At 51.0% G+C, this 25,284-nt stretch overlaps 1 protein-coding gene across 8 annotated transcripts in view; it reads right to left on the bottom strand.

Moving 5' to 3' along the window:
- Positions 1-7,323: 7,323 nt before the first annotated feature.
- The window catches only part of ATP6V0A1 (ATPase H+ transporting V0 subunit a1), a 53,139-nt gene continuing 35,178 nt past the window's right edge, over positions 7,324-25,284 (bottom strand). For 5 of the 8 annotated variants that reach the window (XM_077315277.1, XM_077315281.1, XM_077315280.1 and 2 more), the window contains 5 exons: positions 23,221-23,328; positions 20,943-20,960; positions 16,565-16,682; positions 15,213-15,384; positions 7,324-8,688 (listed from right to left, as the gene is read on the bottom strand). In XM_077315277.1, the coding sequence (XP_077171392.1) occupies positions 8,595-8,688; positions 15,213-15,384; positions 16,565-16,682; positions 20,943-20,960; positions 23,221-23,328 (510 nt within the window). In that variant the 3' untranslated portion in view covers positions 7,324-8,594. The remainder of the gene's footprint in view (positions 8,689-15,212; positions 15,385-16,564; positions 16,683-20,942; positions 20,961-23,220; positions 23,329-25,284) is intronic. The other 3 variants (XM_077315279.1, XM_077315282.1, XM_077315285.1) reach the window with 1 other exon arrangement.

Below are 25,284 nucleotides of genomic sequence, written 5' to 3'. Positions count from 1 at the left end.
AAGGGACTGGAGTCCAAGGGCCTGGCTGGCTAAATATTATTATTAGAAGGACAGGAGGGGCTTGGGCAGTCACTGGCTTATTCCCAGGGCTCTGATTGGCTTTCCTGCTCTTTATTGCCTGAACAAATGCAACTATATGTCCTTTAGAGCAGGGGCAGCCAAACTGTAGCTCTCCAGATGTCCATGAACTACAACTCCATGGACATCTGGAGAGCCACAGTTTAAAATCCAACTACCCAATTAGTAATGCAAAACATACAACGTTATTTTTTTAACAATGTGGTTCCCCCCCTCCCAAGAATATATTAAAGAACACCACAACTAATGCATAGACAAATGGTTATATAAGCATGGTTATACACTTGATCTTACCCATGGTTCTCACATGCCAATGGAGAAATATACAACAGATGATACAAACCAGAGAAGGATAACGAATGTCAACAAAATCAGAGTCCAGTAGCACCTTTAAGACCAACAAAGATTTATTCAAGGTGTACAAGCACTCAAAGCTCACACCTTGAATAAATCTTTGTTGGTCTTAAAGGTGCCATTGGACTCTGATTTTGTTGTGCTCCTTCAGACCAACATGGCTACTCATTTGAATGTCAACAAAGCTGGCCAGCCATGGACCAAAAGTGGCTGTTTTGTCTTCCCCAAACAAAAGAGGCATTTTCCAAGAAGGAATCCACACCCAACCCCCATTTCGCCCCACCAGGCTTCTTCAAGGGGCAGACCAGTACTGTCAATCTGTATGCCTAGGAGTTTAACAGGGGAAATGGCCTTTTTCGGGGGAAAGAAACCTCTGCGTTTTGCCTGTCAAACTTTGCTGACATTCGTTATCCTTCTCTAGTTTATTAGTGCATCATCTGCTGTCTTATGTTTCCATTGGTACATGAGAACCACACTTACAGTTCTCATTTGTCTATGCGTTAGCTGTGCTGTCCAACACACTGTATGTTTTGCATTCTTAACTGGGTAGCCGGGCGTTGCACAGACCTTCCGGTCTCTGTTTGCACAAGTGAAGGCAAAACAACTCATTAACAGAGCACAAGAGAGGCCATATTGCATCAGGCCAGTGGCCCATCCGGTCCATCGCTCTGTGTCACACAGTGGCCAAATCCCAGGGGCCACCAGGAGGTCCACCAGCAGGGCCAGAATGCCAAAAGCCCTCCCAATGTGCTCCCCCCCCCCACTAAACAAATTCAGACCATGAGTGTCCCAGGCAAAGTGTCCAATCTATACCTCATGGTCAGGAGCCATCCATAGACCTGGACTCCCATCTGTTTCTCCAGTCCCCTCTTGATGCCGTCCGTTCTTGCAGATGCTGCCTGTCCTTGCAGCAGCGAATTCCACATCTTTGGGGGCTGAAGGACTTGTTTTTGCCTGTTCCAAGGCTGCTGCTTCCTAATTTTGCCATGTCCCCGCAAGTTCTTGCATTGTGAGGAGAAAAGGACTTATTTCCCCACTTTCCTTCCCCTCCTGCAGGAGTCTGTCTGCCCTCCGTCTTCCTTTCTGCAGACTAAACAGCCCCAACCTCTTTGACCTTTCTTCCTAGGGCAGGTGTGCTGAATCACAGCATGGCAGAAAACAAGGAGGCATTCAGCAGAGCCTCCTGTGTGGAATATTTCAGTTTATTAGGGCAAAGGGAGCCTCCCCTGGGACCCAACTACTTATGACCTTTATCCCACAAAGGCAGAACCCCTTGAAAGGGCAGAAACACCGAGGAATAAGCTCCCTGGCCTAGACCTAGCCACCCTTCCTTCAAACAACCCCAAATAAAAAACCCCGGTCCACCTGCAGCTCTTCCCCTAAACCTTCAGCCCCTCTCTGAGGAGAAAGGTTTCCTGCCCCTGATTGGCTCCGACTGGCTGACAATCACTTGGATTTGCACAAGGCTGCAAAAGCACAAGGACCGGTTTAGAACCCTGGAGAAAAGGCGGGAGTTTGGCGGTTGATTGCTTGCAATAACTTAATATGCTGCACCTGGAGGTTCTCATGAGGGCAGGCTGGAGGAGCTGGGCTGTTTACTCTGCTTTTCAGTACCCAAAGGAGCCTCAAAGCAGCCGACACTTGCCTTCCCTTCCTCTCCCCACAAGAGACACCCTGTGAGGGAGGTGGGGCCGAGAGAGCTCTGACAGAGCTGCCCTGCGAGAACAGTTCTTAACAGGACTGTGACTAGCCCAAGGTCACCCAGCCGGCTCCATAGGGAGTGGGGATTCAAGCCCGGCTCCCCAGGTTAGGGGCTGCCGTTCTTAACCACTACAGCAAGCTGGCGCTTGGCATGTGAAATGAGCGAGCTGTGAGAGAACTGCGCTAGTGCAACACCTGGAAATGCGTGGAAACAACCCAGGAGGAAGGAAAAGAAGAATAAGAATGAAATGGATAAAATAATAATCCATGAGGCGCAAAAGAAACTTGACACCAACGCAAAGCTATCCTCCCCTACTTTATTTTGATATCCTTTATGCCACAGGGTGGCCAAACTGTGGCTTGTCAGATGTCCATGGACTACAATTCCCATGAGCCCCTGCTTCCAGCAGCAGTGGCTCATGGGAATTGTAGTCCAGGGACATCTGGAGAGCCACATCTTGGCTGCACCTTTTACCCATAGATGACACTGCCAAGTGACCATTCACCAGCATTTGGGTTCGTGGCCCCACCTTATGGGGTGACCTACCTGAGGAAATCACGAAGCCGCCCTCGTTCCCATAATTTTACAGAGCGTACGAAGCAGGCATGTTCCGGCAGCTATTTTTAGCAAAGGGATCAGAATAGTAATGTAATGAAACAGCTCAGGAGGTAGCTTGTATAAGGGACAGTAAGATAAGCTATTGCAATGTTTACTGCATGCATCACCTCCCTTTTTTCCTACAGCGTCCCCTGCCTTCTGTCGGGGCGGAGTTCTTCACGCAAAGGAACGGTCCAAGCTGGAGACTCTATCAGAATCGCTTGCATGTATCAACAAGGCAATGATAGGCCAGGTTTTCACTGTGCAAAGCCCGTTTTTATCAGAGGGTCCGTAACAGCAAACGCCACAATAAACGTGTGAGTCTTTAAGTTGCAACAGGGCTTTTTAAAATCATCTTCTTTTTAAGAGTCTGTCGTAAGCCACACATGTCGACTTTGAGCCCCCCAGGGGTTTTAAATTCTACATGCCCAGAGGACAGGCAAGAAATTTTCGATGAGAAAGATACTGCGCCTACGCTCAGAGCCGCTGAATATTGTATGTTTGGCAGATAGAGACGTTCTTTCCTGTCATTTGGTCTCTGGTGTTTCTTTTCGAAAATGCATCCCCTGCTCCTTCGAGGTGGCAGCCTTATGTGCTGAAATATTAACATGTAAAGGTGCACATCCGCTCTGTGCATAAACCAATTGTGCCTTGTCTTTCTGTTGAGAGCTCTAAAGGCTTTACAGAATTAGAATCTGGTCTCTTACGGTCCAGGTCATAGAAAAACCATACAGAATAGGAGACACAGCATTAAATATGACATAAATCAGTAAAAAAAACCACATTCATTAAAGTAAAGTATGTTGAGTTAATTACAGGCAGTAGAACAGTGTTTTAGTGATCTTTTCCGAAGCTTCATGGCCAGGCAGCCAAACTTAGCCTCTTTCAATATGATCTCTGATTCTTACCCTGTAGCATTCCAACTACATAAAACATTCTGTCTTTCCCGGGTATTTCTATAAGAAATTCACAAATTTGTTTATATGGGTGACATTCAAAAATTACATGCTCCGCAGCCTCAAGATTTCCAGCTCCACATCTGCATAAATGATCCTCCCACAAACAGCCTTCTATAGCTCCTTGGTAATCAGGATTCTCTGAATTCTTTACAGAGATTCTTCGTTTTCCTTGCAACAATCCTGTAAGGTGGACCGGTGCTTGTATCTGACAAAGAGAGCTCTTAAGTCTCAAAAGCTTATACCCCCCAAAATCTTTCTAGTCACTAAAGGGCTAATGACCTGGATCTAGGAGTGCAGGGGTGGCCAAACGGTAGCTCTCCTAATATCCATGGACTGCAATTCCCAGGATCCTTTGCCAGCAGAGAGCCACAGTCTGGCTGCCCCTGTTTGTTTGTAGTTCTTCTTATAATCTGGAGGAAGGGCAGAGGCTGGGTGTAAACTACCTAATGCCTCCTAATAAATTTCAGGCTGACATGAGGTTTTAAACCAAGGATTTTCTCTTTGCAATCCTGGGCCCATAGGCTTGCACACATCTCTCATGCTGCCGTGTGACGTTTGTTAACAGGAGAGCCAGAGTGGTGTAATGGCTAAGCTTGTGGGATTAATACGAGGGAAAGGTGGTTCGAATCCCGCTCTGCCTTGGACGCTCACTGGGTGTCTTTGAGCTAGTCCCTCTGTCTCACCTTTTCGCTAGGGTCTTGTGAGTCTAAGCTGGCCACTGTGTCAGGGCCTTCTCAATTAGCACCCTTCAAATAATAGTCAATATTCAAATGGAAGCAGTGTGTCATCGACATACAAAAGTAGGGGGTAGGTCTTGACCCTAACGTGTTGGAGAGAGATGAGCTCCCTCGTGACGCCTTTAGGAAAATATTCAATCCTCTTTTTAAAATGTTGTGTGAGCTGCGAAAAAAATTATAAATTATAAATAACTCCTTTTGCTCGAGCTTTCCACCGGAGGAGGGGGACAGATTCATTTGTACAATGGGGAGCACTTTCACTGTGATTTTGCACAATTTGGGATTTGGTATAAATGGAGGTTAAAACCTACTGCTTTGTGTTTCGTTTGGGAACAAAATGTCAATTTTGTGCTCTCCATGTTGAGCTTCGTGTGAACAATAACACACACATAAAATAAATGTAAATAAAAACATTTGAGTACAGAGTTTATACTCTTTTTGGTTATTTTTGCACAGCTTGTGTACTCTCCCCCTGGTGGTTTGGTTTTTAAGCAGGGCTGGGCAGATATTTAGCGTGGAGGCTTTTGGCTGATCCAGCATTGAGCAGGGGGTGGGACTAAATGGCCTGCAGGAGCCCTTCCCTGGGGGACAGGGGGAGGCTGTTGGCAGGTCTGGATCCCCACTGGAGAAAAAGTTGAGGTGCAAATGCCTGAAATAAACTCAAAATGAACCACAAAAAGAGGCGCTACTTCATGCAATGAGTAGCTGACTTGTGCGACCCCCTGGCCACTGCCTTAGACAGATTTGAGCTGGGCAGATTTGTGTGGGATGAGCTTATCGCTATCAACCACAATTGCTAAATGGGATTTTCTGGATGCTGAGGGACAGTCCACAGGCCCTACTTGTATGGTATGGCTCCCTGGAGCATCTCACCAAATCCTTTTGCAACCTGGCTGTGGGACCATTGGTCTATGCCAAGGGTAGTCAAACTGCGGCCCTCCAGATGTCCATGGACTACAATTCCCATGAGCCCCTGCCAGCATTCGCTCCATGGACATCTGGAGGGCCGCTGTTTGACTACCCCTGCTGTAGAGGAAGGCAAAGAATGTGAAGGACATGGGCTTGTAGGGAAGGTAGAATGGGGGGGGGGGGTCTTCAGCAGCCCCTTTATGCAGCCCCTCTTGCAAGCCCCCAATTTGGAATGGATGTGACAGCCCATACCCCAAGCAGTGAAGGGAAAGGATCAAAAGAGCATTAGCCTTTGGGTTGCCACCTGCCTGGAGAAAAGTGTCTTCCTCTTTACTATGTGGAAATGGGTTGCAGGAGTAGTTCATATCATAGGGACAAAATAACACCCCAGACAATCAGGGAGGCTTGTGAGGCAGGTGGGGCTGAGAGAGTTCTGAGAGAACTGGGACTGCCCAAGGGCACCCAGTAGGCTTCAAGGTGCAGGAGTGGGGGATCCAATCCGGTTCTCCAAATTAAGAGTCCATTTCTCTTCACAGCCACACCAGGCTGGCCCCTGCTATGCACAAGAGGGTGTAGTGGTTATGAGCCGGTTGGATTCCCCACTCCTCCACCTGCAGCCAGCTGGGTGTCCTTGGGCTAGTCACAGTCTTGATGGTGCTGTTTTCAGAGAGCAGTTCTGTCAGAGCTCTCTGCGTCCCACCTGCTTCCCAGGGTGTCTGCTGCGAGGAGAGGAAGGGAAGGCGACTGGAAGCCCCTCTGAGACTCCTTCAGGCAGTGAAAGGCAGGGTATAAAAACCAAGTCTTCTTCTAAAAAGCCAAAGTGTTCAAAAGGAAGTCTGAGGCACTTCTGTCCACCTGTACTAAATGCACTGGTGCCGAAAGGAGCCCAGGACTCGTTCTACTTCTACTGCCACAACTCTTGCTTGTCCCTCTAGCACAGGGGTAGTCAAACTGCGGCCCTCCAGATGTCCATGGACTACAATTCCCATGAGCCCCTGCCAGCATTTGCTGGCAGGGGCTTCTGGGAATTGTAGACCATGGACATTTGGAGGGCCGCAGTTTGACTACCCCTGCTCTAGCATGTCTACCTGCAGGGGTGTGGCTCTGACCCAAGGCTGCCTCCCCCTCGGCTGCAGTGTGTGAAAGTCAGCCCAACTCGAACTGCCCTCCGCCCCCCGCCTCCCCCGCTCGGAAACCGATCCCATGAGCATGTGGGAAGCCACCCAAACTTGCAAAACTCTTCCAGGACACGGGAGAGCACAAGCTGTTCCGTCTCCTCGCCAGGCTCCCTGACAGATTCGTCTAGCAGTCAGGCCGGTGCCAGCCACAAGCAGGAAACCTTCCCCTTCCCTCGAGCTCCCTGCGGGTGGAGGCCCAGGGAAGATCTCGCGGGAAGAGCTAGACTGGGGTGCATCACAGGTCAGAATAGGAGCAGGGAGCCTAAAAGCCCCTGGGGCAGAGTGTTTGCAGTCGGAAGGATACAGCGGTCACGAGTCAGAGACCTGTGGTGTGTCACGAGTCAGAGACCTGGTCTCTCCCAAACGTTTGGGATTTCCCCCCCCCCCCCCAAAAAAAAAAATCTTCTTTGCAGCTGAGCAAACACATCCTGGCTTTTATCAAGGCAAGAACGGATGACCTGGGGGCAGTGACCCATAACAGGCATTCAACAGAGGACCCGCTACCCCCAAGGAGAGGGGAAAAGACAGTGATTAAACACACGGTGGGACAGAGAAGTGGCAACAGCCAATGGATGAAGGAAGAGGCATTGCTGAAAACCCGTGCCTCTGAACGCTCACACCGGACGTTGGCTTGTTTAGAGCAGTGTTTCCCAACCAGGGTTATGCCCAACCCCGGGGTTACTCCAGACTGCCATTTTGTGGCCGGCTCGGCCTCCCGAGGCAGCCAATTTTGTGCTGTGCCCACCACCATGTCTCCGAATCGCAAAGGTTCCCCGCAGGCTCCGTAAGGAACAGCCGTGCACAGTACGTACCACACAGATTGCTTTAATGGTTACAGTGACTGGTTGATCTGGGTAAACAGGGAGACGCCACAGCACTCCTAAAAAACAGGTCAACACAATGAGGGGTTACCCTACCCCCCTGCTTGCTTCCTCCGGTCCTGGGAATGCCTCAGGATGCCTGCAAAAGCAGGTATTGGGGGGGGGGGGTCTGCGGCTTCACCGTTTCTCCCCTCCACCAGACCGGATGTGTGCTCGTAACTGCTTAAGCCGATTGCCCCATGGCGAAGTGAATCGCTCTTCAAAAAATACACTTCTTTTACACACACACACACACACAAATTACAAGAAAGCACACAGAGCCCAGAGAGGAGGCAGGGGCTTGCCCTTTGGAGAATCCTGTTTTTCCAAGGGAAGCCCGCCCTCGTGCCTGAATGTTCCCAGTGTGAGGTGTGGTAACAGCCGCCCAGCTTGCAAACAAAAAATGTTTCCCTCTCATCAAGGGATGGTTTTCGGGGTCACGGGGGTGTGCTTTCCTGGAGGTGAAAAGACCCTCTCCTTTCCTGGAACCAAACAAAGCTGCTCCGAATGGCAGGCAGGGAGCGTCCAAGTTTCCTTGGGAAAACTGACCAGGTGGAGCCCAGCACAGGTCAACCTCCCCCTCCTCCCCCTTCCCTCCCACCCTCTCAGCTGCAGGGAGGGAAAATGCCAAGGGAGCTATTCAGATCACCTTCCCTGATTCCGTTTCCTTTCCAGGCCAGGATTCCCAGAGGCTTCCTCCCACGCTGGAAGGGATGTCGCACAGAGAGGGGACTTGGGGACAACGACTCAGTGGCAGTGCAGAAAAGGTGGAAGGGAAGTGGGCGGGAACAGCAGCTCAAGCCATGCCCTAATTGGCAGGGGCAGGTGGCAAATGCCGGTGGGAGCCCTGCCCATAGGCCGCTCCCCTTCCCTTCCACCCTCCCCAAATGCTTTCTTGCCCTTGGCGATTTAAATCAAGGAAAGGCACAGCAGAGACTCTGGGGAAAACGGCCGAACACTTATGCAAGCGGCTGGCTGGTCTGCGGCAGAGTTCCACAATTCCCCCTTGTTCGACTGGGGGAAGACGACACCACCCAAGTCAGAAGGTCCACAATTGCTTCTGAGTCTCGACAGGCCGCCTGCTGCACGGCTCGGGGGTGGGGGGTGGGGGGGGAGCAGGTCATTTTCACGACAGGAGAACTACACGACTTCAGAGAATTTACTTGGGCACACGCATGCAGGAGGAAATCCAAAATGACACGTCTTGTCCGAGAGAGGGTCTACTCGTCAAACTTCCCGTCCCGGATGTTGTCGAAGGAGAAAGGGAGGAACTTGAACCCGGTACCGGTGTAGAACTTATTCTGGAATTCCACCCTGGAGAGACAAAGAAGAAAAGGAGGCGTGAGCAGCCGTCAGCTGCGGTCCCAGCGCACATTCCCAACGCATCGAGCGTGACAAACAGCCCCGTCCTTGACAGTCTCTATGCTTCACTCGCGTGCCCTTTGAGAAAGCCAAAGCCCTGCCCAGTTGCCCTTTGGATCCTCAGCTGTCCTTCTAAAAGTCTGACACTGTTGCAGACACGGAGAAGAGCAGAGGGGGCTGTGGGTGGGAAAGGCTAGCCTAGGGCCTGTCCCCCAAGGCCTGGATCGTCCCTCCGAGGCCAGCTCTGAGCCTGTGAGCTAAACCCTTCCTTCAATCATGATTCAAGCGGGTCACCCTGTTGCTCTGAAGCAGCAGAACTAACTTTGAGCCCAGAGGCCAACCCCCTTTCATTCCATGTTTTAAACAGGTGCACTTCCCCCAGAGACAATGTCACAGCGTGGAAGCCATCAGTTCAAACTGACAGGCCCGAGTGTGAGAGTCAATTCACATCTGACGCAATGAAAAGGGACAAACAGGCAAACCCAACAGTTTGGATTTGTTTGCGTTCGTTTGAGATTGAACCGGCACGGGAAACATCATGGGTTCGATAAAGGCATCTACCCAGGAGAGTATTGAGCAAATATATAATCAATGGCTGGCAGCAATTAGCTGAGACCTTGCCCTCGTGCCCCCCTTCCTCTCCCTCCCAGGGCTTAAAAGTGTCTCAGGCCTGGGGAAGGGGAGTCTGCATTGCTGGACTGCTCCTTGCCCGGCAGGCTTCTTGCAGGACAGCCCATGTTGGAGTTCACAGGCCTCGACGCTCCTCTTCCAGTTCTCATCTAGACCCACAGAGGGATGGTCCTGGATTGAAAGCTGCACTAGAAGACCCCACGTCCATCTGACTCTGGACTAGTCCACTTTTATCTGGTCGTTGCAGGGAGAAAACAGGGAAGGGAAAAATCTCAGCTCCCTGGTGAAGGGGAGAATTTTTGCAGAAAGGAGTTCTTTGCTGCTCAGGGCAGGGCAGACGGGAGCGCCTCCGGTCTCCGTTTTGTCATCACAAGCCTTCGTACCCAAGTGCAAACTTGAACCCAGGCCTGACTGGTCTTAGTTGAACTGCGCTGGCTCCCTTGTGTAAGAGGGAGCCCAACATTCCCCCCAACGGGCCTGCCCTCTCCCCTCCCAAGAGACCTCTCAGCTGCTGCTGCACCGGGCCGTTTTGTACAGGGCGTCTTCACACTCTGGGGCTGAGCTGGCTAGCTAGCACACACACTATGATTGATTTAGTTTATTAGTCGGCCATTCATTGGCCATTTCCAGCAAATTGACTGCACAGTACAAAAGTCAGTTAAAATTAAGACATCAAACTGATAAAATCACAAGGAGTAATAAAATAATAAAAAGTTACACAGATAAAAAGGAACCGTCATGATTAGGGTTTTAATCCTAATTGCACCATTTGGACCTGATTTTCCTGGCTGCACACATACTGGCTTCACTTCACTAGCACCCTTCACTACCACCCAGAGACAATGAAATTAAGATGTACATTTTCGCAAAAGCGAACAGCAAAAAAAAAAAGTCTGCAGGTTGGAACAAATGTAAGAGCTGGAGCTCCACAGTCAAGAGTTGCCAGTTCTGATTCACAAGAGAGCCCCACAACTGCACAAAGAAGAGCAAGGCAAAGTGCTTCTCAAAGAGGGCCAGGGCAGCCCCGTTTCTTCCTACGGCGCCTCTCCCCCAGCAGCTACACCTTCACCATAAGGGTGGGGTCGGGACTCTGGCAAGCTCCTCGGCCTGCCCGCGTTCTCCGTTCTGGACCCGCTGCCACTAATGAACTCAGAAATGCGAAGCGAGCGGGGCTGGACAGCTGCCCGATCACAAACAGGCACCAAACATGGAAAGAAAAACCTCATGATTCATTAGGAAAATAAACTTCATGCTTCTCTCCCGGCCCCGTGGCGAGAAATACTTTCCGTCCCTTTGGCCTACCGGCAGGGTGGGGAAAGAGGCAGAGACAAGAAAAGATAGATCTGCACAAAACTCATCGGGGTGAAAAGTTTCAAAGATTGGGGCGCTTTGGGGACAAACGTCCTTCTTGCAGGACGAAGAAACTCCAGAGGAGGAGCCTGGCCATTGCGTTGGGGAACAAACTGGAAGGGAGCAGCAGCCAAATGGAGCCAAGGCCGCCATCCCACAGGTAAACAGTAACGCCTTTCCAGAAGACTGCAGAAGGTCAGGCCGGCTTTTGTCGTAGGATTCCCCTCTCCAGTTGGAAACAGCCAAGTCAAAGTCTGGGCTTGACTGAAAGCCATGATCTTGTTTTCATGGAAGACTGGAACCCCCTTGCCTGGGTCACCTCCCTGCAGGCTGTGGGAGGGGGGGGGGGGTCACGTGACATAAGAACAAGAGAGAAGCCATGTTGGATCAAGCCAATGGCCCATCCACTCCAACGCTCAGTGTCACGCAGAGGCCAAAACCCAGGAAATCCACCAAACAGGGCTGAGACTCCAGAAATATTAGGACTCCTAGCTCCGGATTGGAAAACTCCTGCCTGAACCTCCCACAATTTCGCAGGGCCTGCACCACCAGGCAGCTGCTGAGACCGACCAAACCCAACAACATCCATAGATCCCCCCCCCCCTCAGACATCCATGCCCTGAACCAGTCTGAGCTCCCCCTCACTGGCCGTCTTCAAGCACAGGTTGGATACACACTTTTCTTGGATGCTTTAGGATGCTTAGGGCTGATCCTGCATTGAGCAGGGGGTTGGACTAGATGGCCTGCGTGGCCCCTTCCAACTCTATGATTCTATGACCTCTCTGGAGGCCTGTTTAAGTTATTGCTCCCATTATATTGTTGTTGATTAAAATTCAGAACCACTGCTGGATTATTGTTGTTATTTTGGACTATGTTATATGTTCGATCGTTCCATGTATCCCCCCCTCCCCCCCACGATGTTATATGTAAACCGCCCTGAGCCATATGGAAGGGCAGTATCAATATCTAATAAAATAAGTAAATTTGGGGTGGGAGCCTGGAGAGGACGAGGACTTCAGTGGGGCACAACGCCACAGAGCCCAGCCTCCGAAGCAGCCATTTCCTCCAGGGGAGCTGATCTTGGCAGTCTAGAGATATGCTGAAATTCCAGGCAATCCCAGGGCCCTACACCAAGAGGCTGGCGTCCCTATAATCAAAGCATGCTGGACCTGAAGGGGAACGCGCCAGAGAGCATTGCAGACTGAGTGGGCAGAGGGTTAAGTCTGCCCATGCCTGTTCCCTCCCCCACACCCAAGCCCGCCCACACCCCTTGCACCACTAACAGCCTCCTCCCCTGCTGCTGTGAGACATTCCAATCATGCCACCAGGCTGGCACAGTCCTGCCTCAGGCCGGGAAGGGCCAGCAGAGGTCACAGGCTGCAATCGGCTGCCTGCTTTTTGGTCCTCCCCGAATGTGGGAATTGAGGTCGCTTTCTACCTTTCAGGCACCCAGCTGGTCGCCACTGCAGTGCAGAGCCAGGGAGCTCCAAGCCCCGTGCAGGTGGCAACAGGCACCCTGTGATCCAAAGGCAGGCGAAAAATTTCACCGTCCGCTGCTGGGGGGCGGGATGGGCTTTCTCCTTTCAGTTTCCTTCCCTTCCAATGATCAGGCTGCAGCCCAGCCCAGGAACTGCCAGCCAGTGAACCAAGAAACATGATGTCTGGAAACAGGGCCCAGCACACACAATGTGGCCCCCACCCCCAGCTCCAGGAGCCAGTGAGAACCACCTAAACAAACTGGGCAGAAGAACCACCAGGGAGTCACGGGGGTCAGTGAATTGGAGGCCCTGCTCCGAATCCCTGCTCTGCCCCGGGAGTCTGCTCAGTGCCCTTGGACCAGATCAACCTTGCACACCTCACAGAGGATAAAAATATGTAGCAAAAATATGTCAGCAGTGGAATAGGCTGCCTAAGGAGGTGGTGAGCTCCCCCTCACTGGCAGTCTTCAAGCAAAGGTTGGATACACACTTTTCTTGGATGTTTTAGGATGGTTAGGGCTGATCCTGCGTTGAGCAGGGGGTTGGACTAGATGGCCTGTATGGCCCCTTCCAACTCTATGATTCTATGAGCATGAGGTCCCTGCTGGGGAGAAAGATGGGATGCAAAGGAAGGAAATGCAGTCTTGGGCTGTTTCAACAGAGGCATCACATCAAAATCGCAAGACGCCCTCGTCCTGCTGTGTATCGCATTGGCCAGTTCTGGAGGCTCCACTTCAAAAGGGACGTGGGCAAAATGGAGAGGGGGCAGAGGAGAGCGAAGAGGATGATCCGGGGCCTGTGAGGAAAAGCTGAGGGACTTGGGAATGAGGAGGTGGAGAAAGGACATGATGGTTCTCTTGAAGCCTCTGAAAGGTTGCCATACAGAGGATGGCAGGGGGCAGTTACTGTTGGCAACAGAGGACAGGACGCACAGTAATGGCTTTAAACTACTGCCTTCCCTCCTTCTCCCTGCGACAGACACCTTGTGAGGTCAATGAGGCTGAGAGAGCTCTGACAGAACTGCCCTGCAAAAGCAGTTCTTACAGGACTGTGACTGAGCCGAAGGGCCCCTCAAGCAGTTCAGGCGACAGAGGCTCAGCCGGGCAATGCGCACATGCGCCTGCTACCCAGCAACGCGACCTAGGCTTCGATGCAGACATCATGTTTCAGCCCAGGCAACTATCTGCCCGGAATGTGCCGCTGCTGGAAAAATAAGGAGTGGTGAGATAAACTGTTCCCACCTGGGAGGGGCAGAGGGAGGGAGGGAGGGAGGCTGAAATAATCGCTTTTCCTAGCCATTTAGAGAAATTCGTGCCTCCGTGCCAGGAAGGTGGAAGCACTGACAGCTTCTGCGTTCCTCAGGCAGGGGCGGTATCCCCCGGTGGGGAGGTGGGTCCTTTAACCCCAGAAGGCCCTGGGATCAACCCTGGAAAGCTCCTTTTCCGAAGGACCCCGGTTGCAGGGCCTGGAAAAGTCTCCTGGCCCTGGGCTGAGGGGTCCAAGGCTGCCGAAGGAAGCCCCTTAATCTGGAGGCTGGCCAAGCCCACCCGTCTCTACCTCCAGGCCCCTCGGAGTATACCCTGCCGTGCAAACAGAGACGGGGAGAAAGGGGAAAGAGGTTTCTTGTCCAGGAACCACAGGGCATTATTTCAGCTGGAGGGACCCAAATGGCTTTCCCTCAAACATATTTTCTTCTTTCTGCCTTCAGAGAACTTTCAAAAACGTCCTGAGTTTTAACTGCAATTGAGCAGAAAACTCCCCAAAATTTATCATTTGGGGAGGTAGGGATTTTTTTTGGGGGGGGGGGGTTGTCCTTACTTTTGCTTGCTCCTGAATCTAATTCCCTGTTCTATGCCCATCGTGAAATTGGCACTTGGCCTGCTCAGACGACAAGCTGGTGTCCCAGGTAGATAACCACCCTTCTCCCCGGTTTATGCTTCCAATTCCAGGTTTATGGTGGCTTTTAAAACCTCTGAATCCTCTCTCGGGCTGACCCCTCCCTGCTCCCTGCAAAGATCGCCAGAGTCACTCCAGCCTGCTGGCAGAGCATGCCTGCAATCCCCCGCCCCCCAATCCCGTGGGTGACCCCTGCCCTGACTTGCATGACTCATGGGGGGTTCCTATCTCCAGACGCAGCTGGCCCTCCTGGAAGCTGCCTTGTTTTCCTCTGGCTCGCAGAAGAAAGGGCTGGGCGAGGAATGCAATCCCCTTGCCCGGAGTGTAAAATCGAGATAGTGGCTGATGTCATTGCTCGGGGGGGGGGCGGAGGGGGGGGATGCAGCTGCTATTGTTCTGCTGCGCTGGGCCTTCCTGACAAGGAACGGTGCCCAGCCAGCCAGCCAGGGCAAGTCAAGCGGGGCAGAGTCTGCGGGTGTAAAAGCAGGCCGAGGAACCGTATACGAGACATTGCTGGGTCAAAGACATGCAGGAGGGAAGGTATGACTGCCATATTGAGAAAAGACCTGCTTCTGCATCAAAACAATCAAAGGGTTGAAGGACCTTTTTTACTATAAGAGGAGGTTAAAGCAGGGGTAGTCAACCTGTGGTCCTCCAGATGTTTGTGGACGACAATTGTTCGTGGACTACAAAAGCAAACGCTGGCAGGGGCTCATGGGAATTGTAGTTCATGAACATCTGGAGGACCACAGGTTGACTACCCCTGGGTTAAAGGGATTAGGGATTTTTAATTTAGACAAGAAAGAAGCCTCTTGTGACCAGAGATCCTTTTTAAAACCAGCAACGCCAGCAATTCATTTTTATTTATTTATTATGGGAATGGGAAGGAATGGGAAGGCGACTGTAAGCCGCTTTGAGCCTCCTTCGGGTAGGGAAAAGCGGCATATAAGAACCAACTCTTCTTCTTCTTCTTTTATATTTATATACCGCCCTCCACGGAGGCTCAGGGCGGTATATAGATCTTGAGCCTTCTGTGTGCAAAGCCTAGGCTCGGCCTTCAAGCTATGACTGCCCCCCCCCCCCCCCCCGAGAGGTTCCAAAATCTCCTAAGCGGCAACTCACCAGTGCAAGCGGAGGGCGTGCAGGAAAGCGGAGAGGCCCTCCATGATCAGCAAGATGGCCACCGTCAGGGTGGCGAAAGCGGCAAAGATGAAGAACAAGGCAAACCCTCCGGCCAGGCTCCTGATGCTGAGGCCCAGGTGGATCACCATGTTCCAGAGGACCTCGGAGAGCTCTGGGGGGAGAGAGGCAACGTGTGAGGCCTGCTGGGCGACACAGGGCAGCTCCGGAGGAGGAAAGGTGGGGTCACACGGCCCCTGTGCCGGCAGAGCTAGCTGCTGAGAAAGAACAGGTGGGCACAAATAGACAGCACTGAAGCAACACACACAAACACACACACACACACACACACGATGCCCCCAAAGGAACTCTGCCCCCAGATCACACCCCAACTGCTTCCTTCTCCAAATTCTACAGGTAGTATGTCTTTTGCACTCTCTGGACTTAATTGCCACTGGCCGTTTGAAAGCTCCTCATCTAGAGTTCAGGAGAGTTTTGGAAAGGAATGAGGAGAGGAGAGGAGAAAAATGTTGGGCATCCCCAAGAGATTCCGCAACGCTCTGTGCTAAACCGCTGAATCCCAGAGCCAGGGGGCAGCATCAGGGGAAGGCCTCAGCCATTGTTATGTTGGACCATTGGTCTGATCCAGCAGGGTTCCTATTATAATGGGAAAAGGCCTCTCTGCCCTGTTGTTGGCCCTCCAGGGGAAGTGCTTGGCCACTGGGTGACACAGGATGCTGGACTAGATGGACCCTCACTGGTCTGATCCAGCAGGGCTCTTCTGGTGTCCTTATGAAGGCCTCAGTCTGATCCAGGAGGGCTCCTATTATGATGGGGAAGGCCTCGGCCTCTATGCCCTGTTGTTGGCCCTCCAGAGGAACTAGTTGGCCCCTGTGTCAGACAGGATGCTGGACTAGATGGACCTCTGGTCTGATCCAGCAGGGCTCTTCTGATGTTCTAATGAAGGCATCCGCCTCTCTGCCCTGTTGCTGGCCCTCCAGAGAAGCAGGTTGGCCAGTGTGGGAGAAAGGATGCTGGACTAGATGGACCACTGGTCTTACTGGGCAGGGCTCTTCTGATGTTCTCATGAAATCTTGGCCTCCAAAGCCTGCCTTAGCCCTCCCAAGGAACTGGTTGACCATTGTGTGAGACTGGATACTGGATTGGTCTGAGCTAGGAAGGCTCTTCTATAACAGCCCTGCAGGTGTCAAGAGACAACAGTGCATGCAGGATTCTTTGGCCTGCCCTAAGGAAAAAGCAGCTTACGACCCCTGCTGTGCTTCATCCCACCCCTCTGAAATTCCTGTCCCCATCATTGAGGTCCAAGGTGATTAGCCACGGAGCCACGGACTTACGTGCATGAGCCAGGCTGAGTGCCCAGAGGCGCAGGTACGAGGCTGTGTTGGAGATGCATCCAAGGCAGTACTCAATGGTATGGATGGTCTGGCGGACAACCGTGTCTCCGAAGTCAAACTGCAGGAGGAAATGAAGCCAGTTCTAAGTGACGGGCAGAGCACGGAACAATGGCCGGAGAGCTGAGGAAGCAGGGAACAAGAAAAGACACAAGCAACAGCGGCGGCAGGCGAAAAGCTCCCAGCAGGCACTGCAACTTGATGCTCTGTCCCTCAGGCCCGCTGGACTCAGCTCTGAGCTGCAGGCCCCTTGGCTCTATTCAGACACACAGAGGTCAGGAAAGAAAACACCAGGAATGTCAGCAGCCCTGCACTTCCGGCACCAAACCGAAAGCTGCAATTTCGGTGGCTCTACCCTCACATCTGTGGAGCACGCCTTAGTGGCCCATTGCCCAAACAGAACTCGGGCGTGCCAATCCAGATGCAAGGAGACCCATCCCTGGAGACCTGGTCTAACGGGAAACAACGCCCTCTGAATACAGGGAAGCGAGGCTCGCAGTCCTAGAGTGACCCAGCAGGAAAAATGGCAGCCCGGGACATGTTCTTGCCTATTAGTCTCCCTACTGGCATTTGCTGAAGTTGGGTCTCCTCCGCAAATCCCACTGCGTAAGGCTGGCCTGAAGAAAGCAAGAGAAATGGCGGTGGAGAAAGAAAAGGAGGAAGAAAACAAATTGAAGATTTGCAGAAGGTGCTGCCACCGAGAACGCCCCATCCATATTCTAGGGCAATCCACAGGATGCCTTCTTGGGAGTAAGCCCCAATGAGCAGCCGCAAGTAGGATCCTGAGTAGACTTGCTCAGGAGGTGAATAGAAGACTGTGGAGCCTCGTAATTTCCAAGGGCTGGACGTCTTTTTATCAAAAAGCAAAACCGGTACAGAAGAAGCTGTCCAGCCGTAAACAATTCCCACAGCCTCCCCCTAAAACTGCCAAGATTGATTTTGGAGAGGGAGAGCCGAGCGCTGTTCTCACTCTCCTCCAGGATCTACGGCATTAAAACATTTCAGATCAGTCAAGGCAAACTATCCGACAAACTATCACCTTGCAGCTGCATGAGGAATTTATTTTTTTCCCCAAAAGGTTGCTTTATGGAATAGTAGACGCTGAGCAAGCAAAGAAGTTACTCGTGTCCCGGAATATACATACCCTGCACTCGTAAAACAAAAAGCAATCAAGCGAGCTCAAGCTGTTTCTGCACTTTCTTGACATAACACGCTCCAGGGGATCTCTCGTCTTTGAGAAAAGGCAAAACAAAGGGAGGAGCTCGAGTCCCACTCACAAACAGCGGAAATCCCCACTCTGCCCCCCTATTCCTGCTTCTGAGATCGCAGCAGGTTTCAGGGATGCTCTCAGAGTCTCACAGGGCTAGAAACTTGCTTTTTGGGGAAAAAAGACACTTGAAAGCAGAGAGTTTCTGCATGTTTGGTTCGATGCCTCCCAAAACTGCAGAGAGGAAGTCCAGAACGCGACAGGAAACCCAGTGTGAGATTTCTGCCCTTTCGTCGCAACATAAGGCTGTCAGCAGCCGCTGTTATGTACAGCCACACTGAGATTCCACAGCGTTGTTTCCACTCTGAGCTATCGGCTGCCCACCCGGATAGTTCTCCTACAGCTGCGGTTCAGGACAGTGGTGGAGGGAACAAGGCCGCAGACGTTGCCTGCACCGAGGCGATGGGAGCTTTCAAGCTTCGCTTTGCTCCGGGCGATGACACTTCTGGGCCCGTGCGACGTCGTTGGGAAGACCACAAGTAGCTAAAGCTGGACGTAGCCCGGATTCAGCTGAAAGCTGCTTTGAGCCGTAATACTCCATGGATGCAAAACTGTATCACTCTGCGCCCCCCCCCCCACACAAACACACATCTCTACGATAAAAGTGGAGTGCGCATTTCAAATCTACATTGGAAGTACCGATAAGAACTGCGGTGGGATTGCCTCTGCCCGTTTTAGGGTACAGTGCCCCCACAACAACTGCCACGCGACAAAATGACTTTTTAGTAGGGAGAAGTGTAAAAAATTCTATTTGGGAACTAATTATGCGATGTAGAGATATAAGATGGGGACACCTGGATTGACAGCAGTACATGGGGAAAGGATTTCAGGGTCCTAGTGGACAAGAATTTGGATATGAGACAGAAGTGTGATGTGACAGCTAAGAAGGCTAATGCGATCTTAGGCTGCCTTGCTAGCTGCATAGAATCCAGAGTAAGGGCGGTTATAATCCCCACTCTATTTTGCATGGGTTAGGCCTCATTTGGAATACTGTGGTCAGTTGGACTCGACCAGGGCTAGAGATTTTTCAGTCCTGGCCCCGACTTGGTGGAATGAGCTCCCAGATAAGCTGAGGGCCCTGCAGGAGGTTTTGCCGTTTCGCAGGGCCTGTAAGACGGAGCTCTTCTGCCAGGTTTATGGTTGAGGCCAGCCCAGGAAGATCTGACACCCCCCTGGACGAGAGAAGAATGAAGATCATGGCTTGGAAGTCCCCTCTAGCCAGCCATCACTGGGGGTGAGGGGTCAGTTCTCAGGGTTCCCCCTGTGACCGGTTTTAAGATAGCACCATGGGACTGATTTGTCGCTGCCATAGGGGGTTTTAATGGGTCAATATTGTATTTGGGGGGGGTAGTGTGACCCACTGCGAGCCAGCTTGCTGAGATGTAAATCACAACATAAATAAAATAGTTTTGGGTGCTGCAGTTCAAGAAGGATACTGACCAGTCGGAGCGTGTTCGGAGAAGGGCGACTAGGAAGGTTGAGGGGTTACTTTACAGGAAGGCAAGCACAGGACACAGATGACAGACTGATGTTTATCCAAATCTCCACAGCAAAGTGGAAGAAAACAGGGAGAGAGAGAGAGAGAGAGACAGAGAAAGAGACAGAGACACCAACTAAATCTGGCCTGCAGAGCCTTGGCTAGATTCCCATTTCCCAAGCTCTCTCTAACCAACTATTTAGGTTTCTCTGGGAAATACGGTTGCCTCCTCCCCTCGCCCATTAGAAGAATCCCATCGACACCCTACCAGCCTCCTTAGCCAAGAGCCAACTTGCTAAAAGGAGCAGCAGACACACTCACAGTAAGAACAGAAAACACTTTTTGCAGTAACCCTAGTAACAGGAGGGGGGGGGGGAGAGATTAAAAAGCCCTGCTCCACACTGGATATGTCAAACAATCAGATTATTTCAAGAGGTGTGCTGTGATATGCCGGTACAGGGCCTTCTTCCCAGAATGTTCAGCCAACGGAATAATAGAGGTGTAGAAAAGGGCGGCAGGGAGGGCGTCAGGGAAGGCAAGCCAGAGAGAGCAAGGTTCAGAGGGAATGTGAGAGCCCGCCCACATTGGACAATTCGCCCATCCAGCTCTGCATCCACAGTGCTGGAGGGCCCAATACAGGGGGGCTAGAGGACGAGGTCTTCCCCTGAAGTTGCCTCTGAGCACTGGAATTCAGAGGCTAACTGCCTCTATATGGAAGCTCCCTTTAGGAGCCACTGTTGAACCTCTCCTCCACAAACCCCTGATTAAATCCATCTATGCGCGTAGCCTCGATTGCTCTGGCCTGGATAGCCCAGGCTAACCTGATCTTGCAAGCAGCCTTGGTCAGCCTTGGATGGGAGACTACTAAGGAAGTCCAAGATGGCCACATGGGGGAAGGCAATGGCAAACCACATCCAAAGGGCTCTTGCCTTGGATACCCCAGCCAGGGTTTGATGCTCATGGCCACGACCACATCTAAAGGTAGCACATTCCACAGTTTAAGATCGTCTGAGTAAAGTGGTCCATCCTGATCCTACTGCCCACCGATGCTGTTAGGTTCCCTTGAGTCCTAGCACTATGGGAAAGCGAAATAAGAGTCCTCTCCGTCCACCTCCTCTGCCCCGGGCATAATTTGATAAACCTCCACGTGCCACGCCCTCTCCCCCACAGACACACCCCTGCCCTCTTTGTTCTGATCTGAGAGAACTTGCTCAGCAATTGCAAAATGTTTCTCTGGCCGTTGGCTGCTGCGGGATTCTTCGAGGCAGCCCCCTGCGAGCGGCTGGCTGTGAAAAAAGAAAAAAAGCATGCGCAAGCCATGACACATTGCTGCAGATCAGACAGGCACGGGTTAAAAAATAAAAGAACAAAGCTTATTTTTTTTCTAGGGAGGCGACTAATGACGCCCCTCCAGGCCCACGAACCAAAAGGAACCGTTACAAAATGGAGATGCTATGGGGGGGGGGGGAGGAGGAGAGTGGAGGTACTTGAAACATAAATCACAAGTGTAATGACTTGTACAAATGAAAGAAATGGTCTGGAAAAATACAGACAGAGGAAACTGGCTGCAGGCTTACCACCTCTTCCACGGCAGGCTTGAAAACATAAGGGAACATTCAGTTTGGTCGTGTGCCATTTGACAACGCTTAAGAGCACCACATTTCATTTGATCAACAGAGCTGTGCATTTTGTGCCTCTTGGGCCAGAGACAAGTTCTCTTCTCTCCTAACACGATGCATGGAGCACAAATAGATGGCCCGGGAAGGCCTGCATGAGAGTCTCCATCTAACTACCCACTAGTCCTTGCCAACCATCCCTTTCTATAAATTTCTATAACTGAGATGAGTGCCCTTCTCCCCCACACTGGCATTGGAGACTTGGGTACGTCCTAGAGAATAAGGACTGTGAGTAGTGAAATTTTCCAGCTCAATTTTCATTTCAGGGATTGGTAGTCTTCAAGGAGGACAAGCTCTCAGCCAGTAGGGGTTATATTAGCCTGTTTTAAAGGGCAGTTGTGATTAAATTCACTTTTTAAAAGCTTAGAAGTGCCGTACAAACAGCTGAAGGAAAGTGAAGGGTTAATAATTTACAGAAACAGAGAGACTTAAGCAACAGGCTGCTTCAAGCAATTTGAAGCATCATCTGAAGAGAATTCATTCAGAATTCAGCCCAAACTGAAAACAGTTTAACCAAGACAGGAGAACTGGGGAAAGTTGGCAAGGACTAGTGGGTAGTTAGATGGAGATTCCCATGCATGCAAGGGGATTGATCTTCTAGTGAGATGAAATCCCTGGTCTGGTGGTGTGGCTAGAAACTGCCTTTGGAGACCTTAAGAGTCAGTTAAAAACTCATGATGACTACTGGTGTTTCAAGAGAAAAGGGGTTGGGTACTGGAAAGAGTGCACCAACCTTCAGGAAACCAAAAGAGTCAGAGAATACTCAATGAAAATGTACTGGAGTGTTTGGGACTTCTTTTGGTAGAGAAAAGCGGCATATAAGAACCAACTCTTCTTCTTCTAATCTATCCCCAAGGTTCCTGGACCGAGCCAACAGCCAAAATATTGTACTGTGACAGGGTAGGACAGCCAGAGTTCTTCAGCAAAGAAGAAAGCATAGTCAGTAAAGGGAAAGAAAAACAGAGAGAAAATCCTGCCTTTGAGGGAAGGGAAAGGGTGGGACTGTCATAGCGTTCCATAAGGACTACTAATAATGAAGTCCTGGAGATAATAATATAAAATTATTCTTTATTACAGCGGGGGCCACAGATCGCTGGTACAGCATCTGCTTTGGATGCATGAGATCCCAGACTCAGTCCCTAGAAATTACCGCTTAAAAATTGACAGAAGGCCTCTGGCTTTGGACAGTGAAAGTTAGATTAGAAGTCCGCTCCGGCTCAGCTTAAAGTAGGCCCCAGGTAGGTTATATGCGCCTTCTGGCATGTCTGCCCTAAACTTTTACTATCTTACAATGAATCCTTGAAGTTTGAGTCCTTCCCGACCCTAGGACTTGCAACACAGACATCCCCTACAAAGATTTAACTGCGTCCCTCCAGATGTCTATAAACTACAATTCCCATGACCCCTGCCAGCGGCAGGGGCTCAAGGGAACTGTAGTCCATGGTCATCTGGAGGGCTGCAGTTGGACTACCCCTGCTTTAGAGGTCCCTGGAGCATCAGAATGAGAAAAATGTTATCCTGCCTACAAAAGAACTGATCACCAAGAGCATGTTTAGAAGCTATTTGTCTCTCCTCCACCCCACCCGGATGCCACAGTTTGTGTGAAATGATTGGGAGTGGGCCCAGAGCTTTCTTGCTTCCTCCTCTGTGCCTTGCTACTGGGCATAAGAGAACGCAAAGGGAGATTCCAAGGTTAATCTATTTGCCAGTCATTCACCTCTCTGTAGCAAGAGAAGAAGAGAGCATTCCAGGTATCTCTTTGGAGACAACTGGTGAGGCGGGTTGGGGCGGGGCAAAAGTAAGATGTGAACCAGCCCAATAACCAGGTCTTAAAGAATGCTCCTGTACCTGTTCCGAAACGCTTCAGGATCAGGAACTTTAAAAGTATCCATTTATACTCTTGCTATCAAACGACGAAAGGATGAAACGCACACAACTGCAGTGTGTCTCCTAAACTGCTTCTCCCACCCAAAAAAAAAAAACTATTGGAGGGGAGGGGGGTAACCCTCACTCACAATAAGTATATGGATCTGCTTTGCAAGACTCTTATTTGGTCAAAGTTATTATCTGTTTTTAACGACCAAGGTTGGACATGGAGGGAAGGACTCGCAAGGAGACACCTCTCCTAGACCTCACTCCCATGGGCAACTTTAAGGCACCAAAAGAGGAAAACGCTTACCTCCTCTGCCTCATCCGAATGGGTGGAGAGCTGGTCGTGCTGGATAATCTCAGCGTCTTCTTCAGTCGGCCCATTGCCTACACGGATCCCACCAAAATTCATAGTCCCCTAAAACAGGCAGCCAGGGGTCCGGGGAAGGAAAGAACAAGAGGAGACACACAGACGGTCCATACGTTAGTATAAAGTCCGCATGCAGGGTCACTGGTCGAAAAAACAGCCTTACGGGGAGGGTGTGGCCTCAGATGAAGGACCACAGGGGCCATGAAGGGCAGCAGAGCAGAAAAGACAGACAGATGTAGCAGTCTACGTGTCAACGGGGCTCGCCCAGGAGAACTTCCTAGCATGCTCAGCACCATGGGAACTTCTTGTACAGAAGAAGTTCAGATGTTCTGCGTTAAATATCAAAGTGTTGAGAGCCTCACTCATGGCCCATCTCACGCCCTTTCTGTCCTGGAGATGAGGCTTTCTCAACCAGGGTTTCTGGAATCCCTTGGGTTTCCTGATGGCCCTGGAAGGGTTTCCTGAATGGGTGGGAGTTAATTCCTTCTACATTTTTAAAATGCGTTAAACATTTATTGGGCGATATGACTACATACTTTCATGTCAATCCATCCACCCCTCTCCAAATGGCCAAAGATGGGCCTGGAAGGGGAGGGGACCAAGGTGGGCGTGTCCACAGCTCTGCTTCCCAACCATGCTCTGGACAATCATGCCACTTCTGGGGCTTCTCGAAGCCTGAAAAATGTTTCAGGGGCTCCTCAATGGTAATCCAGTTGAGAAAGGCAGGGGTAGAAGTTCATATATGTATCATATATATATTTTAACATTTATTAAACATTTATTGGGTAATATGACTACATATGGTCATGTTGACCCACCCACCCCCTTCCCAAAATGGCCATTGGGGGTGGGAAGGGAAGGGGCTCTGGGTGGACTTCTGCATAGCTCTGCTTCCCAAACATATTCTACACAACCACACCACTTCTGAGGTTTCTCAAAGCCTGAAGGATGTTTCAGGGGTTTCTCAACGGTAAAAGAGTTCAGAAAGGCTGCTGCAGTTCAAGAGGCACAGCAGGGAGATGTCAAGAACCGATGCTCAAAGGTACATGATAAGCGTAGTGCCCCTTGGGGGGCTTCCAAAGGAAGTCCCCCATTGAAGCAGTCCCTGTGCTTGCTCTGAACAGCAGGAAGTGTTCGGACAACAGATGCTTTCCAAGAATTGCGAGGCGTACGACCCTTTAAAAACTATTTTTGGCACAGGAGGAGAAAACTCTACCTGTTGGGCAAAGGAAAGCAGTAGAAACAACAGATTCTGTTCCCTCCCTTTGGTGCAGCTGGCTTAATCCCCCAACAGTACATGGCACTCAGAAGTGCCCTTACAGGAGAGCCCTTGACAAGCGGCTCCTTTTTGGGCCTGCTATTTGGCACTCAGTGCTCCACAGCCTCTGCAGCCCTCCAGAAGAAGAAGAGTTGGTTCTTATATGTCGCTTTTCTCTACTGAAGGAGTCTCAAAGCGGCTTATAGTTGCCTTCCTTTCCTCTCCCCACAACAGACACCCTGTGAGGTGGCTGAGGCTGAGAGAGCCCTGATATTACTGAAGCAGTTGGTTCTTACATGCCACTTTTCCCTACCCAAAGGAGTCTCAAAGCGGCTTACAGTCACCTTCCCTTTCCTCTCCTCGCAACAGACACCCTGGGAGGTAGGTGAGGCTGAGAGAGCCCTGGTATCACTGCTTGGTCAGAACAGCTTTCTCAGTGCCGTGGGGAGCCCAAGGTCACCCAAATGGTTGCATGTGGAGGAGGAGCAGGGAATCCAACCCAGCTTGCCAGATTAGAAGTCCGCACTCCTAACCACTACACCAAATTGGCTTTTTTGAAGGCCAGATTGCCGGAAAAAGCAAGATACCGGCATTCCAGTGGCATACCGTCTTAGATCACATTGGCAGTACGGAGGCAAACCCAGCACTCTTTAAAGAAAATGAAATGGCAGAAGCAAAAACTAATAATAATAACTCCGCCCCAAGGAAAGCTGAATCTCATGCATGGCAGGAGTATCGTCAACTGC

This window comes from Paroedura picta, chromosome 16 (genome assembly GCF_049243985.1).
Source record: "Paroedura picta isolate Pp20150507F chromosome 16, Ppicta_v3.0, whole genome shotgun sequence".
Classification (NCBI taxonomy): domain Eukaryota; kingdom Metazoa; phylum Chordata; class Lepidosauria; order Squamata; family Gekkonidae; genus Paroedura; species Paroedura picta.
This window is presented reverse-complemented; position numbering and strand designations above follow the sequence as displayed.